General features: G+C 52.6%; 1 protein-coding gene across 1 annotated transcript in view; it reads right to left on the bottom strand.

The window, feature by feature from the left end:
• Positions 1-1260: 1260 nt before the first annotated feature.
• Positions 1261-19127, bottom strand: part of ZNF407 (zinc finger protein 407) — a 426160-nt gene continuing 408293 nt past the window's right edge. Inside the window, exon 9 of the mRNA XM_045085228.1 lies at positions 1261-3657. Within this exon, the coding sequence (XP_044941163.1) occupies positions 2324-3657 (1334 nt within the window). The 3' untranslated portion in view covers positions 1261-2323. The remainder of the gene's footprint in view (positions 3658-19127) is intronic.

The following is a 19127-nucleotide window of genomic DNA, read 5'->3' as shown; positions in this document are numbered from 1 at the left end:
GTAACTACTTCGCTCTTTTTTTTGCTTTCCTAAAGCATGACTGTTTTCTCTAGCTAAAACCCCGAGGGAGGTTAGAAGCTTGCCTCGGTCTTCTTGGCAGACACTCCCCGCTGCAGGAAGTGCGCCCGGGTCACGGCATCGGCCACGCCTCACTATTCTGTGGCACGCGGGTGTGTATGTGCTTCTCTGACTCCCGTACATCCCGGGACTTGGGTAATGAGAGAGCAGAGAGAGGGAGCGCGAACCCCGCGCTACAGGTAATTACAGGATACGCTCGCTTACTGAATCCTCTGCAATCCTTCCGAGCCCCGGAACACCTTCTGTACAGCTTTTTTATGCAAAGGCCTGCTCTTTTCATTGTGCATACAACGTGATTGCTGGTTTGACACTGCAGGCTACACTGGTTTTATGAAGGATTAAATGCCACCTGAGACATATTTATCCTAAATAAATCACGAACGGTAAACTGCAGCATGTCGGTGTCGACAGCCCGGACTCGGGCAGAAAGGTTAGCCGTACAGGACGGAGCACCGCTAGGAATTAGCATCTGAGCCGAGGGCCACGAGCCGCAGCTAACGGGAGGAATGATCGGGAAGATATATTTTCACCGGAAAACATCCTCCCCCATCCCCAGCCCCCGGCTGCTGCTGGTGCTTCTTTTCTTTTCTTTTTTAAACATGTATGAGGAGCTGGGAGAGGGGCATCACTTTATAAAGGTCACCTTCATCCCCATCACACATGGGAGTTGATCCTGTCACTGTTTGCTGAAGACAAGTGTTTAAGAAGAAGCCGATTGCCCTGCCATTTTTAAGAAACACGAGCTGGTCATACTCAGCTAATTATGACTCTCAGTGTCAAACTTGAAAATTTACCTTTCATTTTTTTGGGGGGAAGGGAGAGCCATGTCAAGGGAGGTGGCCCCGGGACGGCCAGACGGCAGAGCGACAAGGACCGGGTTGGGAGACGTGCGCTCCCAGCCAGTGCTCCCAGGGAGGGACCTCACGCTCAGAAGGGGCTGTTTTCCCTTCCTTTTTCTCTCATGTCTGCTCAACATTTTTAGATACTAACTGTGACAGAACAAGCTATTGTCACCAGAATGTGCCTGGGCCACGTGCCAAACCCTCAGAGGACAGCACGAGGCCGCGGGAGGCGCCCTGGACGGGGCCAGAATGGGAGAAGCTGCCGCGTCGGAGGAAGGCCTTGTGCTCTCTGGTTTCTACAGCTGCCCATCAGCCGGCTGCGGGAAATAAGAGAACCTCATTCTCGTTCAATGCTATAATTTTATTTCAAAGGAAAAAAAAGGAACAAAACAACCTTTGCATTTGGGGATGGCGATTGTTTTTACAGGTTTGGAAAAGGAAGAAGAGCGATCATACGGCTGAGTGAGTTGTGAGCCTTGTATTCCGTGGTTGCAGTGAACCCACAACGGAACACGGACGAGGCCAGGGCTGCGGGGGGCACAGCGTCCCACTACTAACGGTTAATGTGCCCGCCTTTGCACGGACGTAAATCACAAACCCCGCAAAAATGGCATCAGTATGAAGAAACAGTCATCATAAAAGCAAAATATCAGTATGAACACTATTTTCCAAAGTGCACATTTCATATATAGACTTTATTGTATGAAATGAAGTCAAAATTAGAAGCACTGGGTTGTCTTAACCAAGGTATATTTTCATCCAATAGAAACAATCAAGGCTTTCCTCAACCATAGGCTTGAGGTTTCTTTCAAGCAGATGCACCCAGAGCTAGGAACAGCCCCGCCGCGTCTGGGGAGAGGAAACTGATGCGCGAGATGGGTCGCGAGGCCTCCCTCTGGTCTGGGGTCACCGCGGTCCTACGATTTCAGAAAAACAGACAGGGACGGGAGGACTTGTAGCGGCAGTTTTAAACCAAATCTATAATAAACTGTTAAAAGGGCTCCATGCTGGACGGCACAAATAGGCATGTCTCAGGCCGCAAGATACACCGTTCGGACTTCTCCACCACGAGGCACGGTCCTTGATAACAGAAAAGGGAAAACATCTGCGGGCCGGGCAGGGGGTGGAAACAGAAAACAACATGACTTCTCAGCACAGTGGCCAGAGCAGAGGGAAAAGACCAGTCACAGGAGAACCGAACAGGAATCAGGCTCCGCTCCAGCACCCCCTCCCCATATCCCCCACCCGGCCATTCCCGAGGCACGCTCTGTGCCCCCCTGGTCCTGTGGGGGCTGCCACCCCTCCGGAGGGCCGTGCCACTGTCCGGGAGCTGTCACACACACGGTCCTGGGGTGGCCAGAGCCGCCGGCGCCTACCCGGGCCGAGCGTGAGGATTGGCGGCCTCAGGCTTCCTGCAGTTCGTTCCTCTCTCTTTGGCTCTGAATGACGGTCGCGGCGGGGGAGCCGTCCTGGGTGTAGATGACCATACTCGTCAGCTGTTCGGCTCCGTTCGGGACCATGGCCTCGGCGCCAAGCGCGGCCCCGGCCTGCAGGATCTCCCGGGAGCCGGTGGCCTCGATGACAGCATGTGAGTACACGGCCGCGTCGTCCTGCATGCCCGGTGGCAGCTCGGTCACGATGTAGTGCGTGGCGCCATCGGGGAAGCTGCCAGCGGACTCCTGTACCATGGCCTGGACCAGCTCCTCTGTCACGATGATCTGAGAGATCTCACCGTCGGACTCGGCCAGGTCCACGTGCTGGCTGTGCGCCTCGGCCTCCTGCATGACGATGTGCGAGCCCTCGCGGGCCAGCATGTGCACGGTGCCCTCCTCGTTCACGATGACCTGCGTGACACCCTCCTTCATGAGCCGGCCGGCCGCCGCCGACTCGCACACGGCGAACTGCAGCACGCCCTGTGCCACCTTCTTGAAGGCCACCTGGGCGCGCTCCTGAGGGACGGCCACGGCCGAGGGCCGCGCCACCTGGGTTAGCACCTCCATGGGCTCCCCGGCAGCCGCGCCCCCCCGAATGTCCTGGAACACGTGGATCTCGGGGCCCTCGGGCTGGGTGGCGGCGGAGGGCGCCTCCTGCCCGGGCAGCTGGACCAGCATGTCTCTGGGGCCGGACCTGCTCTTCTCGTGGGGCACGGCCCTGCCTTCTGCACCCCCCAGCTCGGTGACCGCACACAGCAGGGCATCCAAGGCCGAAGCCGTGTCAGGCGGGGGGACACCGGCCTCAGTCAGGTCTAGAATCTCCTGCTTGGTCACCTGCTGAATCATGGCCCCGCCTGGACTCAGGGGCTCATCCACGCCGTGGTCGTCCACTGAGCCTCCCACGACCACCACCTGCGTGGCCCCGTCGGCCAGCGGCTCGGGCAGGACCGGCCCAGGCGCCACGCCGCCCACGTGGGCCCCGCTGGGACTCGCGGCAATGACCTGCCCGTCTTCCGTGATGTGCACCACGCGGGCCACCTGGCCGGCCAGCGCCAGCGTCTGCAGCGTGGCCGCGGCCGTCTCCTCCAGTGAGGCGTCGAGGGCGAACTCGCCGTCGTAGCCCTGGATGATGATGAGCTGCTGCACCTGCTCAGGCGCCGCTGCTGGCCGCCGGCTGCTCCTCAGGGGCCTCTCCTTGATGGGGGACGCCTCCGCCAGGGCGGCCGCCGTGAAGGGGCTGTCCGTCTCCACGAAGGTGGCTCCTTGGCCCTTCAAACGGCACTCGTAGGACTTGGACACGATGCCTATGGGAGACAGGGACCAGTTAGAGCCGAGACAAAGTAAGACAACGCCTCAGCAGTAACAGCACAGTCGGCCGCACTCCGCCGCCACCCCGGGCCCGTCCGAGGCCCACCGTGTACGCGGACGCCGGTGGCTGGGCTCCCGCTGTGGGAGCAGAAGCGGGCGACGGGAACAGGCGTCCTTCCGTCCTCCTGGCTGGACTGTCCAAACACCACGGCTGCCAGCCGGCTCGTGCTCTTCCAGCTCCGAGGGAAGGAGTGTGGCTACTCCCCTCGTGACCGTCATTCCCAACAAGGCACGAGTCACTGGCGGGAAGTGCGGATCGGTAAGCAGGGCCATGTCTTCCGACCCAAAGGCACATCTTTTTGTGAGTTCAGGAGCAGGTGGAGGGCATGGGATGCACACACACACACACACCCTCCCCAGCGTCACCTGTGATACAGGCCGATGTTCTTTTAATAACTTGACAGGGTAAAATAGGACTGAAAACGGTAATTGTTATTCCCATCAAGACAGACTGACTCTTTAAGCAGACTCCCTATTTTCATCTTTAAATCTCAAATTCTCTACCAGTGTCCTTACTGGAGCCTCCTCCACACGAAATGAGAGAACAGCCCGTCAGTGGTCTACACGGGAGGGTCTCCTAGCCCAGTGGCCACCGCAGCTCTGAAACAGTCCACGCACTCTCTAAATTGTAGGTCAGTTTAAAAAAGCACTGCTGACCCTTACAAAGGAAAGTAAATGGTGAGAGTGCGTGCTGCCCACATCCCTGAGAGACAAGAGCACTTTGTTCTCCACGTCAGGGCCCCGCCGCGAGAGCGCACCTTTGTCACCAGGGTCCACACTGTACAGAGCCCAGATGAGGCCCGTCTCCAGTGGGTGTGGGCTCTCGGGCAGCAGACGCCGAAGCCTTACATCCCACCTGCCAAGAGGACACGCCCAGGCTCACACCCAGACTGTGGGTGACGGTCCTGGAGCAGGATGCCTGCGCTACGTCTGAACAAAGCGAACCCCTGTGAGTCCCGCGTCCGCTTTAGCCACGACGCTCTGCTGTTGGGCAAGTGTCCGGGTGGCGGCCCTGTGCACTGGCACTGCCCTGCCCAGGGACAGGCCTGCTGGGCTGTGCCTCCCTCCTGCCTTCCGCTTCCCCTTCTCCTGCTCTACGAAGGACAGACTCACCTCGGGAAGACTAAAGTTCAGAAGGCAAGAACGAGCGTAGGTTACCTGTGCGGGTCCTTGAGAGAAAGGGCTGAATCACAGTCTGTACTTTGACCTCGTCTCCCAGTTTATCTCCTGAACTTCAGATCTCCCTAAAATCTCTGTCTTAAAAGATGCCAGGAGGCCCGGTAGGCAGCAGCAGGCCAGGTGAGGACAGGGCATTCCAGGCCCCTGTGTACACACGTCCGCGTGTGCCTGAGTGGACACGAGAGGTGCTGCCGGGGTGCTCAGCGCACCGTCCGTGGGAACCCCTGGGTCTCCGGTCTACCGTATTGGCCAGTCCTCCTCCGCTAGGCCTGCCCCCCCCCACCTGGGACGTAGCCGTCCCACTTGCCTTTAACGCCCTAAACTCCATCCGGTTTGTTTCTGCCCGTTCTGTCATCATTATCTCCTGAACTTGATTTGCTTGCTTCTGTCCACTCCCTAACTTCAAGGTCATTTTCAGTAGAATTCAGAGTCTGGCGGGGGAAGACATGAAGAGATATGGACACAAAAATAAGGAAGGCAGCCTGAAGTCAACCTTAATTACAGAAGAGGACATAGGGCCTCGGTGTTAAAGCAGGGGAAGCATGCATGGGGAGGGGTGGGGTGGGGGACACCAAGCGACCTGCGCGCTGGTGGTCTCCAAAGGAAAGCCTGCAGGCCGGAGCCCCCACACTCCCTTCCTCAGTCTGCAGCTGGACAGAAAATCTCTTGGGTGTCAAATTACCCTCCGCATCCCCTGCAGTACTGATAATGATGCTATTCCGAACTGCTTACTGAATTTATTTGAATCCAGAGGTGGGTTAAACCACTTGCAGACCATTAAAGTGAACTACATGGGTAAACACTACTGTCACAACGGCGCGTGATGAAGCCTGACACCACCAGCGTCTTAACCTCGGTGCGGCGCGAGCCCCGCTCCCCCATCACAGTTCATAAATGCGAGTGCAGGTCCATCTTTTGATTCAGCAATTTAATAACTTCGAGTGCTGTCAGTACTGCTTTGAAAAATAGCACCTATAAAATGTAACAGCCTCAATCAGATTGAAAAAGATTCACCCACTGAAGATTCTTCCATTTCGCCCATAATGAATTAATGTGGAGCTATGCAGAAGTTCAAGTGTCATTTAAACTAATGTGAATCTCTACTGTAACTTTAAATTCTAACTGGGCTATGACCAAGAATTTACTGGGCACATCAACTTCAATTTCTGAGCTCTTTCCTGTAAATATGAACTGCAAAGCTCACCAATGCAAATGGCCAAATGGATACAGTATTTGGAAAACAGGAGCTTTGTACAGGCTTACCCCGATGACTTAGTCACCGCGATCGGTCCAAAAATACACCAATCTTTAACGGAGCATGGATGCCCAACACACCAGATGCACTATGGTTTGTATCTTTCAAAGACAACGTCGGGTTTCAGCGTGATCACAGCAGGCAATCAAATTGTGCATCTGATTCAGCCTTTTTGGACCTGTTTGTAAGAGGACCATAAATCGCCCTGTGCAGAAGGAGCAGATAGGTTAAGATGCAGCCTCCCGCCTGTTCATGAAAAATTCTAACTTACCGCCCATTTGATTTCGGGAGTACAGAGATGGACACCCTTCTCATTGCTAAATGCACTCAAATCTACAACATGGTTGGAATGGGAAGGGCTTTTGGGGAGTAGAGCGTTTGTTTTCTGTAAAATGATTCCAAATTAGGTTCCCTTCTCCAGGATATTGTTCGGAGCTCCAGTTCCTTCTTGGAGAGAGTGTCCTTGGAGGGGAAAACTGCAGTGTCACACCAGCAGAGGTGGGGTTAAGACGCAGAGGCCTGTACCCCCAAAGCTGCGGGGTTTGCCCCGTTTCGCTGTCGGGAGGCTTCTGGGACGCTGCACATGGGCTCGAGCACCTGACTGCTTCCTTTGTGTGTGTGTGTGTGCTCTTCTTTTGTTACTGTCATTGCTCTCTTTCACAGAATAAATACCTTATGCTTTGGTTAAGCTTACATTTAATTAAAATGTACAGAATTTGTGCAGTAAACTCGAATGAAACAAATAAAACAAGGGCCCCCTCTCTTGAAGGCATACGTTGTGAATGAAAAATGTCATTACAGACTAAAAAATTTTGCAGTAAACAGGGCCTACAGAGAGAAGTTTCCCCTGTAATGACATCCATAAAATACACAAATGGCACTTTTAGTACCATCCTGAATATGGCATTTTCTGTGCTCTACACACAATCTAAATGGTTTGATCATAGAGCATAATACTCCATTGGGTTTATAGAACAATCAATGTTCCATAAAATGATGTATTTATCCAATAGTAGGCTCAGCAGTTACTGGCGTATGACATTGCAGGACACAGGCCCGGACGCCTCGGCAGCACCCAGGCCGACTGTAAAACTTATCTCACGCCACTTCAACAACTTCATCTCATCTGCGTCAAGTAATTTGTGGAAGCCTCAGCTTGGCTTAAAAAAAACTTGTAATAAAAATTCATAGAATTTTCAGGAGAATGAAAGCTGATGACAATAGAAAGGTCACATTGTATCTCCACGAGAGGGGTCAAAGGTGGCCTGCGGTTCTGAAGCCGAAAGTAGATTTCATGCATCGCGTAGCAGATAAAGATGGCATTAAAGAGCCCCGTGCGGGGCAGGACGCGGCGCGCTGGGGAAGCTCGTGCTGACACCCCGGGAGAGCCGCGTGGCGGCGGCCGGCGGCGCTCACGTGCCATCTCGAGGCTTCTCCCGATCCGGCGCTCCACGCTCACACGGGGCTGGGCCGTGCTGGGTGCTCTGTGTCTCGTTTCTGTTGTATGAAGACCTCGTAGGCTCTGGCGGAGGAGCCGTGACTCGGGGAGCGCTCCGCTCCGCTCTGCGTGGGAGCGATTTTGTGCTCTGGAGGCTACTGAGCCTGAGAAGGCGAGGCTGGCCCACGGTCACGGCGAAAGCACCTCAAACAGGATGCAATTAAAAAGTACACTTTTCGTATAAAAATTTGGGGCACACATGACGCTATGATTCTTAAACCACATATAATTTTTCTTGACTTCAATTTTAAGATGTAATTTTAACAAGAACGTTAAGAAATCATACTTAATGTCTATTAAAATGAAACAATATTAACAGATTATGCTAATAAATTAGAACCATATTTTAATGTCACAAAAGCTTATAAGTTTTTCAAGTGAGAGCAGAAAAAATGACAAATTAAAATTCAATGCAATATAACCTTGTAGAAATTTCGAAGCAGGGGATAAATTATTCCTCCAACAGCACAGCCGGTCGAAGCAGTATCAATGATCGCTCCGTCGTGCAGTCATTCTTTGGACAATAAGAATGACCGGCCTTGCTGCACGATGTCCTGGTCTGGAAGGAGTCAGGGCTTCCACGTGGACACAACACAAACGAGGGGTGCCCCCTGGGCCAAACGCTTTGCACCGCCTCACGTTCCTGAGGGAACTTGCCACTCGAGGGCTGAAGAAGGAATTCCACCACAACTGATAGCCTCAAGGGGCGAGAGCAGCCTCTCAGTCCTGCAACTCCACTCCAAAAAGACAATTTTGTAAAAAAAAAAAATAATAATTTTTTTTTAAATTTTTTTGAGAGAACAATGGATGTGTCAGTACCTTGTGACTAGTATTTTCAAGGGTTATGTGTTCTGGACAGTGTTAATAAAATTCACACATAAATCAAAAATATTTAGGTGACTGGAGATACAAAATTAAAATTATTTTTAGTCTCCGGCATGCCTGTGAAGAATGATAGCTGTACTAGTGAGATTTATTTCAGAGCACAGACCTGTTCTGGTCATTCTGCAATGAGTGGCCTAAGGCTGGTAAATACACCACAACATAATAATCTGAAGCATTTTGGTAAACTATCAGCTTTGTGCCACAATAAGTGTATAAAGGCAGATGCTAGAGTCACAGGAACAGCCATCGCTCTTCCTCCATTTTGTGAAGGTTGCTTATTTTTTTTTTTTAAGGACTTTATTTATTTATTTGTCAGAGAGAGAGAGCAGGAGCAGGGGTGCAGCAGGGGTCGGGGGGGAGCAGGCTCCCCACTGAGCAGGGAAGCCGAATGTGGGGCTTGATCCCAGGACCCTGAGATCACCACCTGATCTGAAGGCAGACGCTTAACTCACTGAGCCACCCAGGTGCCCCAAGGCCACCATTTTATAAGAATAGATGAGGAAAATTATTTTTCTGTGAAAAATTAACTCAAGTCCACATCCTTTCGGACAGACCCTTCCACCTAAGTTCAAATATACAATTTTGTAAGAAACACCATGCAATTTTTAGTGAAGGAATACTTACAGTAAGCCAGGACACAGATTAAGGTGACCAAAGTTGTAAGTCCCTTTTTCTCAATTATCATCAGTACCACCTTTATGATTGGTAGTGATCACAGATAATCAGATATGACCCCTGAAAGAAATTCTACAATGTTCAGACAAAACTAAGAATAAATTTTATCTCAAGTTAGAAATACATGACTGGCCAGATTTCTAACTTTACCATGAACAGTCTCTGCGGGCCCAGATATTTCCATGGGCACTGAAGAGTGACAAAGAATAAAAGACAATATTTTACCTTTAAAGTCACAAACCCTAAGAAATTTTGTATTATATCAGACTCTTAGGTATATATCATCATTTCCATGCGTGAGGATCTAATGGGAGCCGTGCACACAAATCTCCCGCAGGAAGATCGGAGCGGTGCTCTGAGGTTATCCTGACAGGCCTTTCTGGGAGAGATGTCAAGGGGCGGGTGTGGTTAACCGTTACTTGGCTGTGGAAGAGGCCTGCCGACCGTGTGGGCAGGTGAGCTGTGACAGCCACAGAGCTCGGGAAATCTGACTCACGAGACAGAAACGACGAGATGGGATTTTAAAGTTAAACTGCAAAGTGCTCTGGTCTTGTCATTTACCCATGAAGAGCACCTTCTTAAAACCTGCCAGCCGAGTTCCTGGCAGAAAGGGCTCAAAGGTCTTAAGGACCGTCTGGAGCAAAGGGAGGAGGCAGCGCCGCCGTCTCGGGGTCAGCACAGGGGGCCTTTGGCATTCTGGGCACATCTGGGGGTATGAAGAGCAGCCCCTGGCCACTGGGAGGGCTCAGCGTTGGACGCTTTTTCTCCCAGCTTCTGGGCGTGCCGTCCCCTGGGGCCCTGGCCCTCTGCCTGCTCTGCACCCGTCTCGGTGGTACCGGCTGATGCATCCGAGGGGAGCCCAGGAGCTCGACCCGTGGGATGCGGGACTCGTCTCCCAAGGTCCCACGTGAGCAGCGGCCCAGCGGCCTCTGCTGCAAGGCCGCCTCCCCTGTTCACCTCAGACGGGCCCGGACTTCTTTCCTGCATGACAGTATCAAGAAATTTGGGGCACCAAAGACCTTCTCCTATTGTCCTCTGACAGGCCTCTCAAACTCCCGGTACAGATAACACAATATTCGGGGACGAGGCCTGTTTTTCAAAAGTTGTGGAAATCACGCACATTTTCGAAGGTAAAATTAGGCAGCTAAGAAGTCAGCCAGTGCTGTTCCTGGGGCGTTCCTCTTCCAAGGCAGGCTTAGGGGGCTAACCAGACAGACGAAACTGGTCTCCCTTTGTTTTTTGGGCAAGCCCTATAGAAAGATCACACTCATTTTTGCGGGCACGTTCAGATTTCCCTTGTATTACAGCATCTTCGTATCTTTCCCGAGGAAATGAGAAGAAGCAGACGCCTGTCTTCATTGCAGACACTTCTGTGCGCAGGTAAAAAGCAAACCACTCCTCAGTAACGGCGCAGAGGCACCATTAAAATCAAATTTACAGTAAGCAGAACCTGCAGCTGGGGTAAAACGCTCACTGTTAGTATTTTAATTATCGGCAAAGCTTTTGGAGGTCCAACATCTGCTCGTAGCCGAGTGACAGCAGCTGCTTGGGTACACTTAAAACAATGCGAATCTCTCCCGCACATATTAAAATGAATCATGTGTTCTGGGCACATCTCTGCTAGTTCCCTATAAGCCGGCTCGTGTGGGTGAGGGGCCGCACGGCGAGGCCCGACCTCTTCACACGGATGACTGCCAAGGACAGCGACCACGTGACTCCGGGGTGTGGAGACACTCGGCCGGTGCTGGAGGACCTGTCACCTGCGGGTCGCCTGCAGATGCCGAGGATGCTCCAGGACTCTGCTCACAGCAACTTCCAGGACAAGACGAGGAAACGGGCATCTCACAGTGGCCTGATTCATTCTGGGAAAGCCAGAGTGAGCAGGGGCTGTGCGTGGGGCGGCCCAGGCTGACTCAGGCAGGCCACCTGGGGGCTGGGCCCGCACGCTGCCTTGTCTGAGCACGAGCACGGAGCGGCGATGGGGACGGGGCCGGGACGGAGGTGCAAGCGCTGCCACGGTCAAGGTGGAAATAAAGACACGCTTCGTTTTTAGCCGGCGCCTACTGCAGTCCTTACTGTGGACATCTTCCTCCACGCCTACGTTAAACACCTATGTTGAACTTGCAGAGTATCTATATGCTTGGGTAATAAAGTTTAAAACGGACTGAACAGATATCAAACAGAAGATACACGATAAGGTCTGACCCTTGCTTTGAAACAGACACAATAAAAACAAACTTGCAAATTAAAACGCTGAGTAAAATGCAGTGCCGGAAACCTAAGGTTTAAGAGACGGAGACACACCCCTCCCACGCACCCGCTGGTTCTCTGAGGGGCAGGGAAGCTCGGAGGACAGTCCCCTCCAGACCGGACCACCTGAGGGGCTGCAGGCCTGCTGCAGCAGGTGTGGCCAGGAACCGGGGAAGCCGCGTAGGTGTGTCTGGAGGCAACTCCACACCCCTACGTCTAAGCGCGCACTGAGCCATGGGCACCACGCCTGGTGAGGGGGCGCAGGCAGGGGGCAAAGCCACGCATGGCGTCACACACGGCCACACGGGTCGCATCGGGCTGGAAACTTGAAAACTGTCCCTCTAAAATTATCGTGAGTTCACTAAGGAGTTGAAGGGCCTTGTGGCTCTGGGAAGGCTCTATCTGGCGACGGATCAGCCACGCATGCCAGGAGCCACCTGCAGCCGACATGATGCTCAGGTGCGGACACCAGGGCAGAGACCTCACACGGTGTCAGGCAGCAGAACGCACCACACAGGGGCTCCCCAAAATGCTCCGGTTGGGGAACAGTGACCTGAACAGGCTGGAAATTCAACGGCACACGGAACGACAACTCAGGAGCTCCCACAAGAAATACTGAGATGCGGCAGATAATGCCCACTGTTCCCACGGACACACAGCTGTCAGCCCGCTCGAAATGCCCTTCGACAAAGCTTAGGAGGGAACTTAGAATGTGTTTCAGTGGGCCACATTCCGCCCTGCAACGGCCAGAGTCACAGAGTACAGAGCGTGCCTGGCCCCGGTGGGGTGTCAGGGGACAGGAAGGCAGCAGCAGCGGGTTCCCTGAGCTCTGTGTCCGGCATCGGGGGTTCCCTGCGCTCTGCGTCCGGCATCGGGGGTTCCCTGCGCTCTGCGTCCGGCATCGGGGGTTCCCTGCGCTCTGCGTCCGGCATCGGGGGTTCCCTGCGCTCTGCGTCCGGCATCGGGGGTTCCCTGCGCTCTGCGTCCGGCATCGGGGTCACCCTCCTTCCTTCCTTCAGCGGCTTTTCTCTGGATCAACAAATGCCTCATCCTGATACTCAAGGACGCTGCTGACCACCAATGAATGCCCAACTCTGATACCACTGACAGCACCAGGTAATTTAATTATATCACAAAACATGCAGACCACAACTTCTGAAATTAAATATACACTTAATGATCCATGTCAAATTTTCATCTTTTCTTGAAATTACACGTACACACGTACACGTCCATCTGTGTGCAGACACTGGCACGAACATACACACACACGGGCCAAGCTCACACCACTCCAACCAGCTCACTTTTCTGCTTGCGTTCTCATCGTCACACGCCTCGTGCGAAGGTCTTCACTGAGCGTCAATCCTGAACCACAGTCCGTGACACACGGGGCCGGCAGCTGTGTAGCCGGCGGGACGGGACGGCCTCTGCTCTCCAGGGCGCACACCAGGTGCCCCCTGAGCAGAAGCACTCTGGAGCGATCATCTGATGACGCACCGTCTCGGACTAGTGTCGTCTAGCAGGAGCACAAGTCTGCAGGCCCAGTGCTCAAGTGACACTTGCTAGGTCTTCAGCAGCTCCTCATGTTCTGAATGGGCAGGATATGTGAGAAACTGTCACAGCTTTAAAGGCACCAAGGCTCAAGTTTATGTTCTGTGTCTGTTCTTCTCTCTCCCCTGGAACCTGGAGCAAGCTCTCTTTCATTATTTATATGGCTCTGATGTGATTCTTGTCCCTCATTAAGAGGTAACATGACGGAAAATCAAATCACAGACAGTCCTTAGGACCCACTGGTAAGCGGTAGAGCAAGGCCGGGATCCCTGTCTCGGAACAAGACTCAGAAGAGGAACTGCCCGCGCGGAAGGTCAGCAGCATGGCCACTACGAGAACTCGCAGGTCCCCTGAACGTGCCCAGGAGGAACACGCCTGAACATGCTTGGGGTCTGTCATGTTTATAACCCACCAGTTCCTCAGTCAATATGACAGGAACAGGTAGGCTCGAAGGCCACTGATTAAAACTTACACATAGGAATCGGGTACTTAACATATTTTTAATGGTGCATGTCCTTAATTTGAATGTCACTTCAGATGTTATGTATGTACACACCTGTGACCCATGGAATCCTAACAAATCTTCTCCGCCAGACAGAGCGCTCCCCAGAGCGCAGGGGCTCTGTTACTCACTGGGGCATCGTCACTGCGTGGCACAGAGCAGGGCCTAACACTGCTTTAAGGAAGAGGGTGAGAATCTCCCTTTGCCCTAATGTTCATTAGAGAGTAACGGGGGAGGGACAATCTTCAAACTTTCCAGTAAGCAGAGCGGAGCCACGGGTCAGCACACCCGGGTGGTATTCCTCGCCACGGTCTGGGCGAGCACTTCTCCGTGGGTCTCTGTGCTGCTGCCCATCTGGTGCCTTTCTTCTGCATCATCTCTTCAAGGATGTTCCGAAAGCTGACAGCCTGGGGAGACAGACACCATGTCTTTTTCTAGAGCAAAGGGCAGATTTACTGACTGTCCAATAGGACAGAAACAAGCATCCCTTTGGGGAAAGAGACCGGCCAGGTCAGCGCTCATAATACAAGATCTGGGCTCCTTAGGGCTGGACTCTTCTCCTGAGGTGGCGCTCACCACGCCCCGCTGCGCCCGGGTGCTCCGGGGCCTCTCCGTGTCACCTGCGGGAGTTGGGGTTTAGGGAGCAGAGCCAACACCGATCCATGGTTACTGCTTCTGTTATAGGTAATGATACCCTTTGCTTCCGACCCAGGGATCATGCATCTCCTGCTGGCGTCACGGGCTTGCTTGTCCACAAGATCTTGGATCTTCGTTGCTCTCGACAGTCACCTGAACTCCTTAAATCTCAGAATCTCACCTACAAAATGGGGTTCACAAGAGTGATTGTCTTGAAGAGTGAGGCAGTCCATGTAAAATGCTTAGCTCTGTGTCCCACAAAGTAGGGGCTCCGGGGATGTTAGGCCTTATTATTCTTTATTTTCAGTAAGATGCATCCTAGCACAGAGGTCACAGCAACTGAAACCGGTGTGTGTATGACCAGTACACACGGACATGCAGAATAATCCTGGCTTACTAAAATATCTGAAGTATGCTTTACATTTAACAAAATTGCCTTTAATGTAAACCAACATGAAGTCCTGCAATCAGGAGCCAAAAAAAAAAAAAAAAAAGCTTCCAGCCAGGGAGAAAGGTGCTTGTGGGTTGTAGCTGCGTGTGAAGTCGACAGCAGGCACAGCCGCGCCAGCAGAAGCACAGGCTCAGAAAGGGAAGGGGCAGCGTGTGGGCGCACAGGTCACACAAGCCCAGGGTGCCACGGGTGATCAGTGCTCTGCAGTTTCAGAACAACATTGCCAGACAGGCGTGAATACAGAGCACAGAAATAAAGACTCTCGGGGACTCAAAAGCTCATAAAGCACGGGTGAGGCCTTCCAATATTACAGGACTGTCTTTACAGGAAATGAGGAGGGGTCCATTCTCCGTGGCACTAGAAAGCAAGACTGGGGTTCCGGGGAGTCAGCCTGACCTCAGCACTGGTTCAGGAATGAACATAACACCTGAGTAATGAGCCCCTGAGAGGAACGGGTGGGTGGCCGCTTCTGGGGAATGCTGCAAAGAGAAGTCAAACCCGGGCCTCTGTTACCCTTGCTAATTACTGAGACTCAGATTCTAGATCTGCTGAAGCTAGGAGCAGATCCGAACATTCACAGACAGTCCAGGTGACGGACACGTTTTCAGGAAGCTGACCAGCACAGTCTGCCAGTACGTGCTCGGGGAGAGCCTGCCGGAGCCCTGGGATTCCTTTTAGCTCTTTGTGGTAGGCCTCTCCGGATTCTGGAGGAAACTCCTTCCGCTTCTAGAATGCTGTTCCCATCCACACTCTGGGTAACGCAGGATGCTGCCAGTCTTCAAAAGGACAAGGGACCAGGAATCGCCTCCACGGTAGGGACAGACTGTGGTGCAGGTCGGCCTGGGCCCTGTGTCATGATCCATTAGGCAGTGCGGTGCTGGCGTCGGTGCTGGTGTCGGTGAGGAGGTGTGGGGAGGTGAAGTATAGAAGCACATACTACAGGCCGAACATTTGGGTCCCCTCAAATTCACAGGAGGGAATCCCAATCTCCAAAGGGATGAGTGATGGTATTAGGAGGTCGGGCCTTTGCAAGGTGATTAGGCTGGGAAGGCAGGGCCCTCCTGAATGGGATCTGTGCCCTTCTAAAAGGGCACAGAGTTAGCACCCTCTGCCCACCCTGTGAGGACACAGCGAGACATCAGCAGTCTGTAACCTCACCATGCCAGCTCCCAGACTTTGGACTCACAGCCAAACGAACTGTAAGCAATACCTTTCTGCTGTTTATAAGCCACCGATACGGAATCTCCAGGACTTTGTTAGAGCAGCCTGAAAAGTCCAAGACAATGAACCACAATGCAGGTCCCCGAAATTCTGAAGCAAGACCATGCCACCCAGAGTAGATAGTACCCGCCTCTGAGGTCCAGCCCGTGGCAGTGACAGAGACGGTCTAATCAACTGAGTACAGGCCACCAGACCTCCCACGAGGAGTCAGACTCCGAAACACCTGCCACGTGGCCATAGCGGCTCCCTGGGAAGAGGGTTCCTCTGGGCTCAAGGAGTCCTGAAGCTGGAAGGGGCCGGCAGCAGTCCGCTGTGACACGGAAACACAGCTTTTGGAGCAAACCTCGGCAGGGGCAGAAAGCCCAAGGAAGTCGCATGAAGAAGGGAAGAAGGGGCCGTGACTCTGTCCTGACCAGTCACACCAGGCGACAGACTATAGGTCGGGAAGGTCAAACCGCTCCCAAACATGTCCCAGAGAGTCCGAGGATCGCCTTCTACCCAGTTTTCATGTTGTTACGTACGGAACGGCACAGCGAGAAATCCTCTCCCAAACCACAGATCTGAGTGTTGAAAGATGCTGAGTCATCACGAGAGATGGCAGATTGACGGCTCCTGGGGCCTCGCCAAGATCGGAAGGCCAACCAGAGCAGGTGGAAAGCCTGCCACAGAGTTTGAAACTACTGAAGACGCAGTTTCCTAGTAAATTCTTCCTCACCCAGTAACACTGTTCTCTAGGTGTCGAGGGAGCCCAAGGCTTTAGTTCTACCTACTGTATTTAAATTTGCTGGATGTGCCATCTAGGAACTGGGGATTTCAGGTCATTTTCTTAATTATTATATATTCAGCAAACACTGAAGCTAAATTCTTTGTATTTAATTCTTTACATCAGCAAGGCAAATAAGAATTATGGCTTAGTTTTTAAGAAATTAATTAGTTGAAGATACTGGCATGTTAGAGAACTATGACAAATAAAATATAAAGGAGCCACATAACGCGCATTCAGATAGCCAAGGACTCACTTGGCCTGGGGTAGCAGTCAGGCGAATACTCACAAAGATCAAGGTCTGAAAGGGTAAGTAGGAATCTGTGGGGCAGTGAAAGAAAATGGAGACAACCCCCCACCATTCCACGCATGTTCTAAACCCAGCAAGTGTGTGGCGTGGCTGCACAGTCTTAGTGTGGGGGCAGGAGAGGGGAGCAGGGGATTGGCAGGGCTCCTCCACTCCTGGGAGGCTCAGGGCTCTGAATTTGGACGTCTGTCGTGATGGGAGACCAATGAGGAAGTTTAAGCAAGGAAATAACACGGTGGAGGAGACTCGGAAAAGGATCTGTGGCATAGATGCGGAGAAGGGGCGTGCACTTTGTAATATTGTTGCTTTCCCAAGAGTGGTCAGACCCCGTCCACCTTTGCGGAGGAAGACAGGGATGGAGTGCTGCTGTGGCGGGCGTCACAGACTTGCACGGCTGGAGCTCTTGGTCTCAGGGGAAGGTGCAGAGGTCCAAGGCATTCATATGAACTAGCTCACGGGCTTCTTTCTGGAGGCTTCAGTCTCTGAGCTCATTCCTGAGTTCCTCCTGCCTCCTCTTTTCCTCTCTGGGCAGCACGGTCTGGAGGACTAATCTGAGGTCAGTGGAAATGTTCTTCAATCCAGCAGGTACTTCCCAAAACCCCAGCATTTTGCTGAGGCGCCATGGGGGGGAGGGGCGCAGGCCATTCTCGATGACAAGGGCAACAGTTTCCATTGTTATTTCAAGAAAATCAATCAGAAAGGTATTTGAACATTTTGTCCCAATAGCAGCAGAAGACCTTGAGACCCCAAGTCCTGCTCTGTGAGCAGGGACAGCGGCTCCTGGTGACACGTCCACCCAGAGGACCCGTCGCAGTGAAGCAGCTTCCTGCACGGGCTCTGATGGTTCTAGCACTGGGGCGTGTTCCTGCGCCCGGTCACGCACTGTGCAGCTTACCCTGTAGTGCACCGCGTTTAATGACGGGGAGCAGAAGAGACACCGAGAGTAAACTATTCGTCCAGGGAGAAACTGTGATGACAGGAATTCTACAAATTTACCTCAAATTGACTTTCAGAAGGTCCTCAGCTTGTACTCATTTGATCAAGATTATTTGCAAATAAGTGCTTACAAAAGTGCTCTCTTACCCTGTCATTTCAAAGCAAACACTTCAAACATAATTATAAAAATGTATGAAAATAATCTTGTTGATTTTTTGAAGGCACAGAATGTCAAGGATTCCAGCCTCAGCTCATGGAAAGCAGCTCTTGGTTCAGAAGTCAAGCTGAGAACTGGATTCTGGGGGGAGGCCAGGAAGAGGTGTCCAGTCGATTCTTAGCAGCAGCACGCCACGGGCCGGGGGGAGGCTGCGCTGGGCTGGAGACGGCATGGGTGGCTGTGACTGGGATACAGGTGGGCATCCCTGGTGACCACAGGGTGACATCAGCCAGGCAGAGAAGGGAGCAAAGTTCTGAGCCCCAGGGGACACTGGCGGCCAAAGCAGAGGCAGAGCCCGGCAGGACGACTAGACAGTCAAGACCTGTGGTCCTGGACAGCAAGAAAGAAGGGGCTGATGGAGTGTGTGAGAAGCCAAAAAGTAACGTCCTAAACCCGGAACGAGGTGGTCTCTGCAAGCTCATGTGTCACCAGGGCGCCTCAAAGTGTACCCTTCTGAGTACGAGATCGCTGAGAGGAAGAAGGGCGGGGATGCGCAGAGCACAGGGACAGGAGACACGGACCTCACAGCCCGCAGAAAAACTAGGGCGTGTGTCGGCCTGGGTCCCCTTCCCCCCAGAGTACATGATGCTGGCCACGGCCCTTTGGAGCACGTGGCTCATGTGTCATGAACACTGACACACGGCATTTTTATACAAAGATCAGGATACAACACGATCTGATTAGCAGCTTCATTAATAGAAAAACAAAAAAAAAGAAGGTGCGTGAAACTTGGGAAAAACATTCACCGAAATATGGAAATTCCTGTTTACCTTCGCCTCTGCTCACTATTAAAATTCCTTGGTATTTTTCTGAACAAAAATGTCCCACTCTTTCTTGGAGTCGCAAGACAATCAGCATGACAGTACTGAATTAATTCCTCATTCGCTGGCTGAAAGAAACTCAAAGCTGAATTGCCAAAGGGCAAAACAGAGCGAGTGACACCATACGTCTCTGCTTTTATATATGTCCGTTTGATTACTGCGCTCGTATGTCTGTATTATCCTGGCGATCTAACAGTTGCTGTCGTACCTCATTTACAGGGTGCCGAGGTATCTATTAGCAGGAACTATGCTTTGAAAA

Source organism: Mustela putorius, unplaced genomic scaffold, assembly GCF_011764305.1.
Source record: "Mustela putorius furo isolate JIRA1106 unplaced genomic scaffold, ASM1176430v1.1 tig00000835_pilon_pilon_pilon, whole genome shotgun sequence".
In the NCBI taxonomy this organism is placed as follows: Eukaryota; Metazoa; Chordata; class Mammalia; order Carnivora; family Mustelidae; genus Mustela; species Mustela putorius.
This window is presented reverse-complemented; position numbering and strand designations above follow the sequence as displayed.